We start from the raw sequence: 12461 nt of genomic DNA, 5'->3' as shown, positions 1-12461 counted from the left end.
ACCAAGTCAGGCGGCACCTCAGCAGTACGAGAGGAAGCACTCTGGTGTCCATGTCAGGCTAAAGCTAACCACAAAAGGTCGGCCATTCCTTTATGTTTGCCTCAAAAAGAAAATGGAGGAAAAATAAGAAAAAGGAGAAAATGATAAATTGTAGTTATTAATTTCATTGCTATTATTGCTAATTATCATATTATGTTATTGATAATTACCAGCCCTAGAGAAGATTGCAGTATCTTTATACTTCAGCTCTGGAAAGGAGCCAGCTGTTAACTGGTGACCACTCCTGACCTGACCACTCTGTGAAAGGAGTGAGCGTAAAAGAGGCAGAAATAAGTTTACGAGGGTACCTGACCAAAGAACAGCCAGGCGCTTCCTGAGGCTAATGCTCAGGTGTTGGCCAAGTGGTTGGGAGGCCACCCATGCAAGCCATTAAAATGGCACCAAAACAGTCACAGTCTCCTGAATGCAAATAGCGGATGAGGAGAGGCATGCCAGTCTGCCAGCATTCCTCACTGCGGAGCCACCAGATTCTGCTGAACCGTGTTTGGCCTCCAGAGTGTTTGAAATGCAGGGGTGTGGATGTGTAACCAGGGAGAAGATGGGAGTAGACCTACGGGACCAGAGCCACAGTTAAAGAGGTAGTGGGACAGCAGCACAGAAATAGAGCATGTTTACTGACAGAGAAGACAGAGAAAGAAGGAGAGTGTACCGAGCAGGAGTGAGGGAGAAAAAAAGAAAAGAGGGAGAGCAAAAGAGTCAGCCAGAGGACCCCGGAGGTTGCATCGCTCTGAAAGGACCACCCTGAAGTAGATGTACGTGCCAGGGAAATAGGTCAACTGCTCAGCTCTGGCTATTCACCTGAAATAAATTGTCTTGCTACAAACCAACATAAACATTATACTCTATCCTAACTAGCCATCCATTTTTGTCCATTATTAGTCATATTGTATAAATTTCACTTGTGCTTCTATACTTTAAGTGTTTCCAACCTACAGCTTACAAGTTCTTGAGCTCCAGTACAAGTATGCTTACTTCTCCTGGCTTAAAGGTGTATACACTGAGTATTTGATTATAAGAACATGCTATTGCAATGAGACTCTGAATGTAAATGCACGGGTCTTGATGAAAAGACAAACAGAGGATCATATCTCTTCTCTCGTGAAGGGCTACAGCTGCAAAGCATTACAATCTTGAACAAAATCTCCGGATTCCACTCCACAGTCTACACATCAACACGGCTCAATGTCTCTCTCTATCAAATAAAGCTCATTATGGCTAGAAACAGGCTTAGGAAGAATGCCAACGCAAGCATTCTTCTGAGGTGAGGTGAGGGACTCGCAGACTCTGCTGTCTGTGTTACTGTATGACTAATACAATGAGCCCCACACTCAGGCCTTGGCTGGGGATGTGGCCTTTGTAGTGGAGAAACTGAAGCTCTTTATCATCTCCCTGTTTTCAATTCAGAATGGCAACCGCAAAATGATAGGTCATGGCAGCCATGAGAGGAAGAGGTATTAGGACTTCAAAAACAGTTAGTGTTATATTTTCACACCAATGGCAGGAAATGCAGCTTGAAGGGGAAGTTTGGAGGTTTAGGGAGTAGGTGTTTATCACATGTAATGCTGTTGTTTGTTCTAGACACCTGTTTTGTCTGCAGGATTTCTATAAGGCTTCAGGGCAAATCATAGAAGACTTCGTTCCTTGTGTTTTAGCCATTTTCTGTTTGTTTCTGTCGCTTTTTTGCCTTCCATCTTCAGTAAGTGAAATATGCTTAATGTGATTCAGGTCAGGTCACTTTTTAACCCACATAAAACACCATAAATGTTTAGCGGTATGTTTTTGGGTTGGATGTGAGGAAAATTCTGATTTTTCAATATATCTGTATAATTAAACTGTTAAAATACACACAAAGTCAATCAGTGTGAAATAGTTCACTGTACAGAAACTTAACAAATCTTGTTGTTGACTTGTTATTCACAGTGGTGGTAAAAAGAACCAGACTTCACAATGTCTACAGTGCAAGTATTGCCACATTTACTGTCCAGAACTAGCACTGAATCTACGCATGTGTAATGTATATGCAATGTTGGTAATTGTGAAATAGTGGTAAATCTACAAAAATGTTTTGTTTTGGATACTATTTTGCCTTACAATGCCCTACATTTACCTCTTTACCATGAATGGCTTTTGAAAATCACTGTTGAATCAGGCCAAAACCGATCATAAAACAGACATCATGCAGCGTATAACTTTCTGTGAGGTAGATTTTAGAGATATTAGAGTCAGGCATCTGGTTGCTTTCACCACCACTGTGAAAAATTCTGACCTTGTCTTTTTCTCTAGAATGTAGAATTTCACATCAGATCACTCTGAATGACTTTTTTTATATCTTAACCATTTAATGCAGAAATTTAGACAGAAAATAAGTGGAATTTCCCTTTTAAGATGCTTCTGTAAACTTCATTCATTCTCATGCTGCTAGTCACATCATTGATAAAGACTATAACCTGGCTTTTCTTTTCTTGATGCTTTCCAGTGTTTCGCATATTCCGGTGGACCCTCAGAGATCACACTTGTGTATCTTTCTCTTTATGGTAGTCTTTGACACACCTCCATCCTAGAGAGCATTCTCAGTGGAGCTGCTCAGTGGTTGAATTTTGGCTTACCAAGATTACTCACCATTGAGTAATCTGTTTCTAAAAAAATGTACCAAACCTGTTGTTTTGGTCACATCAGCCTGACTGAAAACATAATCTATTCACATTCCTTTTGTAACATATGATAATGAAAGCTAACAACTGTGGAAAATAATTGCAATTAGATATAATAAGTGTGGCAGGCCTAATGGGCATTGGTACTTTTTGGTCCTTATGGTGAGAGACAATCGCAGCTGCAGGTGAAAATACTACATCTAAAATCAACTGTAAACCTCTTGTTGTCTTTCTTGTGCCAGAACTTACGAGGCCATGACACACACAGACATAACTGAACAGCTAGAATCCCTACATGGATCACTCATGGTACATATACTTGAATTAGGCTGTCTGTGCTGTCACTTCACAGTCATTTCAAATCTAATATGCTGGCATACAACAACCAACAATCAAAACAAACCAAAATCGTAACTATTGAAAGGCTTATGAACTGCACCATGTGTGTGTGTTTATTTATGATTTGTCCATATGTGTTTCATGCAGTTGCACCGTTTTCGAATGCTGCTGCTACACCTGTACCAAAATGTCATAGCCTAATTATGCATAACTCATTGTCCTATATAGCTAGTTGCCTTTTACTTTTGATGTAGCATTTTATTTGATAAAATGGCAACAGATTTTTTATTTACAAATTTATAATGCTGTTATAGCACGTTAAAGAGCAAGTAATGTTATGTTACGGCTGAATGTACTGTGCCGATGTGTTTCTTGTCTTCATTTATTCCAAACATTGTGAGCTTTGGGTTAAAAGATTAATAAAAAATTCAACTTGAGCATAAAGAAATTGGAAAAATTCATGATCGGTGCATCCCTAGTATAAAGGCCAAAGGAAGTGTCAGTGCTATGACTGCTGTAACTGCTGTAACATATAGAGTCTCAAAGTCAAACCCTCAGTCGGACTCGTGATGCTACAGTTGGTACAACTGTGATTTTAAGGCAGTGAACATGCACATATCTTAAGTGGTCGGGGTTTGTAACAGAGCATAAATTGGGGATGACATGAAGATGAAAATACCTGAAGAGAATACTGAATAGAGTAAACAAATCCAAAATAGTGTCCAAAGATGTCACAAAGCATGAGTGGAAACCATGAACACTGCGAACTAGAAACAGCATTCAAAGCTGCACACACAAAAGTAACGGCACTCCTGAAAGACAGACGGTACTGTGTTTATTTTTTTGTGATGATTACCATAATTGGTGCTCAGTGTTCTAAGGAGTTCAGCATATTGTTCACACACACATAGACACACACATAAACTTACTTAAAGTGGTATGTGTCCACACAATTACAGCCATGTGATTCAGATCATGTGTTTCTTTGTTCTCTTTCATCTTTTCCAATCGGACTGTCTCCTGTGCGCAGTTAGCCATCTCAAATGAGCTGTGTCTGGAAAAAGACACAACACTCCAAGAACACACTCTTTGCACATACAGAGCTAAGCTGAACCTCAGCACGCCATGTCAGATTTTATAAAGCCAAAACCATGAAACTCTGATTTCTCATGTTTTATCAGCAATTTCCCTTTAGTGCAATTTGAGGTGAACTTGTAAAAATCCTGTTTTTAACTTCCTTCAGGGACTACACTTTTTTCTTCACTATGAAACGAGTTTCTGCCAGAGATTCTGGTTTCTTAACAACCAAATTGACTGCTGGTTGATTTTTTTGGCCGATTTCTGTTGGCCAAACTAGCATTTTCAATTAATAAATGAAACATCAGTTGCCTACTTATATGAACATGAATCATGAACTTTCTTTTAGTCAAAGGTGCAATAAATAATATTATTTGCTCTTTGCTGGGCCAATCTGGGATTTTAAATTTGTAAAGAAAACAGTTTCCTATTAGAATAAGAGTCGAATAAAGTGCTATATCAAACATAAGAGGCCACTGGCTATTTAGCACAATAATGTCTCTATATTTTGGTGCAGCAGCAGGTGTAACTGAAACACAGTAAAAATAATTTTTAGATTGTCAGTAATGTGTTTGAAAAAAAAATCTAACAGTTCCACTCCTGGCTATTCCAATTGTTCATCCCCGGTTTCTGCCCTAATAAATGGAGCCTTACGGGCTTGACACAGTGCCTTACAATTACACTTGTCTTGCAACATTCCTAATTTACAAGACACTTGACTGAGTTTTCTCTTTTCCTCTTTCTCTCTTGCTTCTCTTTCTCTATCTCTCCCTTTCGCTCTTTCTTTCAGAACCCCTCCTCTCTGGACTGGTCCATTCAGAGCGCATTGTCGTCTCTTTTTCCTCCATTTGAGGCCACTGCCCCAACTGTCCTGAGCCAGCTCTTTCGCACCATCGAGGAGCGTTACCATGGAGATGCACTACAGTGCTTGCTGGACTACCTCATTCCGGCCAAACATATCCTAGAGAGCGTGCAGCAAGCTGCCTGTGTGAGTGCTCAATGTTACTAACTCATTGGTATCAACAACAACTAAGCAACATGTAGTCGTATGTAGACCTACCTGACCTAATTTAATTCACAAAGTAAAGGCAAAACGTAGACTGTTCAGTTCTACACATGCTTGAAAATTTCTTGTGAGTGATAAATATGTAATTTTTCAGTATTATAACATTAAAAACAGGGGTCAGTACAAGGTTATGAGACGGTATTAAAGACATTTCTTTGCTGTCCTTTAGTCCTTGTGGATTTTGTGGCACAGATCCAAGAAAGCTAGTTTCCTTGTCCAGTCAGCACAAGATCGTTTTGTTTCATCTTCAAAAGAAGTAAAAGTCCTCCAAGACATTTTCTCTGAAGGAGATTCAAGAATTTTCATGCAAGCCAATGAGCTCTCCTTTTTCAACTCTACTCTTTCAACTGTGCAACAATGATATAAGTCTGACCAACCTTGTAGACATATACAAACTTTTAGAATCTGTAGAAAAATAAAATGAAACAAAATGATATGATGCAACGCTATGGGCTTAGTTTTAGTTTTGCAGACTTAGATTAACCCTAAGTGTAGACTAAAAGTGTGGTAATTCTTCACTGACAGTGAAATTCACTCCATTTACAGTTCCATTTTTAAATAAAGGTTCATGAAAGCTCAAATTTTTCAACCATGTTCTTTCTCCTTTTCTTCCCCTGCCTAGGCTGAGTACTCTGATGTGTTGTTCCGCTGTGAAGGTTGGCCACTCTGTTTGCGAGACCGTGTGGTGATCCAGCTAGCCCCCATTAATCCTTTACTCTTACGTCCTGGGGACTTCTACTTACAGGTGGAGCCCTTTGGGGAACAGTCAGCCCGCATAGTCCTTAAGAGCCTCCTTGTGCAGGAGGACCTCTTGGCACAGGAGAATCTGGTGTTACAAGCAGGTCTCAGGGTGCAAGAGGGCCCAACAGTGGAGGAGACTCCCATACCAGAGACATCCTACCCCTGTATATTTACTGAGGCTTGGTTACAGGAGGTGAATGAGGGCCGTCATGGTAACCAGCTACATCAGTGTGTGCTTTCCTCCGATCAGGGGATTGTGAAGGTGCCCTGGACGGAAGTGGTCAACCCAGAATTTCTGGACAAGCCAAAGGCTAAGATCAGGTCTGAAGAAATGACATCATGCTCAACTGCAGCACTAATAATGCAAGATAATCAGTCTCCTGAGCAAGAGCCTCAGTCCCAGTTTCCTGTAAACATGGCACCTCTGGAAATAGAAACCATGATTCTTCCGGCAAAAGATGGGGTTGCAGTTTCAGTTCGGTTGGTTGAGAGCAGCAGCAGACTTATTAAGGTGGATCAAGGAAAAGCTATGAGCAGTTCTGTGGGAAAGCCTGTTGGCTGGGTGTCCCCTAATTCCTGGGACAGCAGGCATAATCGAGAGCTGGAAGGAGAGTATGTCGATCTCTTGGATTTTGCCAAGGAGAAGGAGACTTTGGCCTTCAACAAAGCTGCAATACCTACAGTTCCAGTGTCCTTCAGGCCTGCTCCCCCTCCTCCAAAAAGGGATGGTGTCCCTTGTGTCCAGGCTTCAGGAATGATGAATGAGCTTTGCGTTCCATGTTCAAAAAACAAGCAGTTGTCCCAAGACTTACAGAAGGGTTCAGAATCCAAGTGTAGGCATCGTCAGTCTTACCTAGCAGCTTTAAGAAACCCTGTGAGTTTTGAGAAAGCAAGTGTGATGGCACCCCTAAAAGAAACCTGGCCAGGTTTAGGGGAAGCAGAAATAGTTTTTGAGAAACAAGGCTTTGGAATTGAGTCTCAGAGCTGTTCAACAGGCCAGGGTTCAACCCAGCCTGTCCAAAACTCAATACAATCCTACAAGACTTCAGGCCAACAAAATGAAAACTTAGTTCAGCCTAATATGAACACAAAACATCATCAGAACTCACAGCCAAGCCCTCTCACATGTCAACAGCCAAAGCCCTTACTTACTAAAGATCTTCATAAGACTGTTTTGGAACGTAAGATAGTTTCTGACAACAAACATCCCTGCCTGAGTGAAGCCAGAAGGCAAGAACCCTCCCAAATGCGGATGAGCAGCCAGAAACATGCCAAAACTCAACACTTACCCAAAATGGGACTAAGGGCTTTGCCTGATCATAGCAGCCACAGACAAGAGGCTAATGCCTACAACTGTCCAGGTGTAGGAAGGAAGCAAATTATGGTTCCATATGGACCAGCATCCCAGCCTAAAGACCTGACACAACCCACAGAGCAGAGACCTTCTCTTTTTCATCTTCCGCAGCACAGTGAGAACATGCTTCAACATCAATACAGTCCTATGGACCAAAAGCCTTTCTGTGACAACAAAGCATGTGCTGGAGGCCCAGGCTCACCTGTACAAGTGTTGAAGGTTTCAGGGAAAAGCAGATCCAAAGGCCGCTCTGTATCCTCAGTGTCAGAGACAGCCAGAGAGTGTCTGCCGGTGGACAAGATGACCAACAGGAGTCGCAGTGATGTCTGTCCAGAGATCATTCCCATGGTTCCTGCAATCCACTCTATGCAGAACAAGAAATACACTCCCTTTTTACTAGCATCCCCGAAACTAGACAGACGGAAAGGGGCTAAAAATGGTATGAAGCTTCCTGATTTTTTTTTTATTAAATGAACCTATTATTTTTTATGTAAGCTTACAGTGGTGTAATATTATTTTCATGGTATATTTCATTTGAAAAAAAACTCACTTTTCTTTTCGAACGAGATGTTATTTGTTCTCAGACAGCCCTCTGCCTAATGTGTTATTATTTTAGACCGCCACATTACTCATAAGCTTGTGCAAGCATGATTAATGTGAGTGATTGTTTGAAGAGAAAACACGCCAGCCTTATAGACGACCCTGGAACTGTGTGGGGAGGCACGTCTGGACAGCATCCGGCGAGAGGGTCCTCACAATGTCATTTTACATACTCGTACCAAAACCAGTCCTTTACAAATGGGCTGATTTACAGACGACCTTGGTCTCATCTCCTCCACAGAGAGAAGAATGTGCTGGGATGACAAGGTTGAAAAGGTCATCCAAAAAGAGCACATAATGACACAGGGGTCAAGAGTCGAAGGTCAGGAGCGTGTACAGCGTTCCAGCAGAGAATTCCTTCAGTCCTCTCCCCACTTTAACAGAATGAGGGCATTTATGCTGAAGCAAACGGCAGTGTGGATGGACAGAAATAACTGAGCCCCCATTTTTAGGAGAGGGCTGTTTGATGTCTGAACTGGAACTGGAAGACAACAAGCACTCAGTTGTGTGCGGTGTCTTTTAGTCAGAGACAGACCTACCCAGCCCAATGGCGCCACCTTGTGTAGCTGAAGTGAAGTAATCAGTCTAGTAATAGTATTAACTTACAATGCTTATGCTACATAGAGAATGTATAGAGTTTCAGAGAAATGTATGGGGCGCATTGGGTTAAACCTGCACTCCAAGAAACAGTGCCTTATTGATATGAATTCTAGGCAGGAGAAGGATGTTTTTTTAATATTTCAGTATTTCAGTATTTTAGTAATTGTAAAAAATGTGTTGAGATCCATTTATGATGTTTGTGTGGTTTTATATACCAGAAACACCCATATTTTATTTTACATTATCATTTTCTAACTTATCCCTTTTCCGTTAGAATTAAACAGGCTATTTTGTAACTGACTGGTATGTGTAAATGAGCTCTGTTCTGATTGGCTACCCTGTATAGTGCCTCATTCAAAAAGTAGGTTACCCAAAACAGTCCTTTAGGTTTTTCTGAACTATGAAGTGCAAGAGAACTAGTTATGACTTTTTGTCTTTTCTCTTTTAAGATACATCCACATCTAGCACAGCTGAGCCTCAGTTTCCTCCACCTTTGAATGGGGTGGTGCTCCAAAGCCCCATCATGGCGCTCCTCTCAGCAACCCGAGCACAAATCTCCTCTGGACAAGGAAATCAGCTTATTCTTCTTTCCCAAGACCCCTCCATCAAGGGCCTTTTACAGCTGGGCATCATCTGTTTGCCAGGTGAACTGAACAGGACATCTACCTGTAGTTAAAATGTGTAATATTCTGCCTCAATACATTCCTGTTATTATTCTCACTTCTTCTGACAACAAAAGGGAGTGTCACCATACTGTACTAGTACTGGGTACATAATTTGTACATCATGTATATTGGATAATTTGGATGCAGTTTGTATATTTGCATATAATTTGTATGTAATGTGGTTTTTAGTTACTTTGTGGTTTTTAGTTACTATCACCGTTTCTCCTTCCCCCAGCAGGTGGGGCTGTGCCCCACAAGCTCAGAATGCTTTCTTTCTTCTGTGCGTGTTCATAGGTTCACAAGTAATGAGTTACAATACTGCACAAAAGTGCAAGAGACCAACTTTCATTTCTTTCATTTCCAGTTAAAATGGTCATTAAATACAAGTTATTCATTTTTCAGCATCAGAAACAAATGCATAGCAAATTGTACAGAAGCCCCAACAACTAAATATGTTCAGTATTTAGTGTGTCCACTGCTTGGCTAATTACAGCTTCCATTCTTTTAGAGACATGTGCTTGCAATTTTTAAAGAGATCTACTGGGATATATTTCCACAATTATTTTTTATTTCTTTATTTTTTTCTCAGTAACAGCTTTTTCATAGCTACACATCTTTTTAGACTCATAGCACTGAGTTGTCTTCTCACAGTGGAAGGATGGACTGAAACATCTGTGTATTTTTTCAGATATGAAGTAAGAGTGGAGCTTGATTTTCTCGTATCCTGAAAGCTTTAAGTACTGTTTATCTGGTTTGGTGGTCTACCAGGTCTTGCACAGTTGTACAGTGTCCCGTTTTCTCTGTGATGTTTAATCTTTTTTCACTTATTTCTTTAGATGTTTTCCTTCCCCTGATGTAGGTGGATTTTCTCTTCAGAAATATCTCCTGAAAAATGAAGTCTGGCTGTTTTGACTGGAAATTAAATAAATAGTGGTTAAGAGTGGTCTTTGAGACCAAAGAGGGGTCTCAGATTTTGTGCAGTTCTGTATCTTTTTGTTTATATCTAGAGCCACAAACATTAACATATTTCGCTGTTGTTGTAAGAAAACCTCATATCTCCAAATTGGTAACTTTACAGGAGAAGGGAAAAACAAACTTTACTTTTAATGTAAGTCAGTGGAATTTTTTCCAAGTCATTTTGAACAATTTCTTTTGGTTCATTCATCATGAAATTTACATACATTGTAAAGGGCAACAGACTTTTTCAAATTATGTCAAAAACTGAAAAATGACCAAAATGGAGATATGAGGTTTTTTTTTTTTCCGACAACAGCTATATATATATAGATATATATATATATATATATATATATATACTTTACACTACATGCACATCCAGCATTACTTTTTCTGCTGTGTAAATCTAGGCAGCCGTGACAGAGCAGGACGAGCGGTGCTTGAAGTCTATGGGGGGAAGAAAGGCTGGGGGTCCCCTCTGCTCTCTCTTTTGGAGCTCTGCAGACTGCTCCTCTACCTGCAGTCCATACCCAGGTACCACACCCACCCTTTATTCACAACTGGCTCATTCAAAATTCAGCTTCACAAACATTCAGATGACACTGTTCACTTTAAAAAAAAAAAATTAATAAATAAATAAATAAATATATATATATATATATATATACATGCACACCGATCAGGATCAGGCATTGTCCATTTTAACAGTTCCACTTACTATATAGTTTGTAGTTCTACAATTACAGACTGTAGTCCATCTGTTTCTCTGCATACTTTATTAGCCCTCTTTTACCCTGTTCTTCAATGGTCAGGACCCCCATAGACCCTCACAGAGCAGGTACTATTTGGGTGGTGGATCATTCTCAGCACTGCAGTAACACTGATGTGGTGGTGGTGTGTTAGTGTGTGTTGCGGCAGTCTGAGTGGATCAGACACAGCAGCGCTGCTGGAGTTTTTAAACACCTAAGTGTCACTGCTGGACTGAGAATAGTCCACCAACCAAAAATATCCAGCCAACAGCGTCCTGTGTATAGTGTCCTGTGTATCCTGTCCTGTATATAGTAAGTGGAGCTCATAAAATGGACAATGAGCATAGAAACAAGGAGGTCGTCATGTTATGCCTGATCGGTATATATACATGTGAATATTTTTAGGTTGCGACAAGTTGCTAAGTAACATAACAGCAAATGACTGTAGGCTTCAGAGTGGTTATTTATTTAAGTATTTTCAATGCAGAGCAAAATGAGCTATGATATACGTGTTTGTTCCACCTAACAACATCAGCATATTCTGAGTGCAGTAAAAGGCAGCGCAAAATTTATTGAAGAATTCACAGGAAATGCCTTATCATTAATTCCTTATTCTAAGTCAGCATGAAGGGTTTTGATCCCAACAGTGGTTGTGTAAACAAGCCGGTTTCAGTGCAACCTTTAGAGCCCTGTCTGAAATGTATTAGTCCAGCATAGTGTATTTTGAGCACCTTAGTACTTTCAGTGCTTTATATAGTACTTTTAAAAGCCCTTAGCCACTTCTGTACTTTAAAGGTTCTTTGGAGTGATGCCACTGAAGCACTTCTTTTGGTTCTTGAGACCATTCACTGACAGATATGATTCAGAAGAACCTTTTATATTTATATTGTCTAGAGTTTAAACAAACTCTAAACAATATAAAAAGTATTTTTCTTGAATTGTACATACATTTTAATAATCATTTAAAAACCTTTATTTGTAAAAGTTTAAAACAGTTGCAAGCTTTCATTTTCAAGACCTTATGAGTCCTCGCCATTCTCTTATCTCCTGCTCAGAGAGACAACAGGCAGATAAACTGATTGCACCTCATACTTATAACAGAACACAAAGAAACAAATTATTGTAACAAAATCTTTTTATTCCTATTTTATTTTATATGAATAAAATATACTCATCCATATATATATAATATATATATTATATATATATATATGTTATGGACTGTTGTCTATCTATTTGTCATGATGTTTGTACAATATAAAGCTGATGTTTTCTAAAACAAAACAAAAAAGTGTTGTGAAATTTTGATATTACAGCAATATGATAATGAAACGGCTAAGATAATAACAGGTGTTAACACTATATGTACTCCATTATAGGAGAGAGGTGCGAGACCTTGGATTAACAGTTGTGATTGACAGCAGGAAGGGGTCACATCCCTCAGTGCTTTACAAAGCTCTGTTTTTGCTGCAGGTGAGTCTAGTATCTCCATAGCTTCAATCAACATGTCATGATTAAATAATCCCCATTCCCCAGATAACAGAGACCAGCAGGGACCAGTAAAACCTTAAATAACAAATACCCTAAACTCTCTGTATCTCT

General features: G+C 39.8%; 1 protein-coding gene across 2 annotated transcripts in view; it reads left to right on the top strand.

The window, feature by feature from the left end:
- The window catches only part of quo (quattro), a 43520-nt gene that overhangs the window by 9682 nt on the left and 21377 nt on the right, over window positions 1-12461 (top strand). For both annotated transcript variants that reach the window (XM_036571005.1, XM_036571006.1), the window contains exons 2-6: window positions 4918-5115; window positions 5816-7727; window positions 8938-9132; window positions 10521-10644; window positions 12239-12332. In XM_036571005.1, the coding sequence (XP_036426898.1) occupies window positions 4918-5115; window positions 5816-7727; window positions 8938-9132; window positions 10521-10644; window positions 12239-12332 (2523 nt within the window). The remainder of the gene's footprint in view (window positions 1-4917; window positions 5116-5815; window positions 7728-8937; window positions 9133-10520; window positions 10645-12238; window positions 12333-12461) is intronic.

The sequence above is a fragment of the Colossoma macropomum genome, unplaced genomic scaffold (assembly GCF_904425465.1).
Source record: "Colossoma macropomum unplaced genomic scaffold, Colossoma_macropomum, whole genome shotgun sequence".
NCBI lineage: Eukaryota > Metazoa > Chordata > Actinopteri > Characiformes > Serrasalmidae > Colossoma > Colossoma macropomum.
Note: the sequence above shows the minus strand (reverse complement) of the source record. Positions and strands in the feature narration are given on the sequence as shown.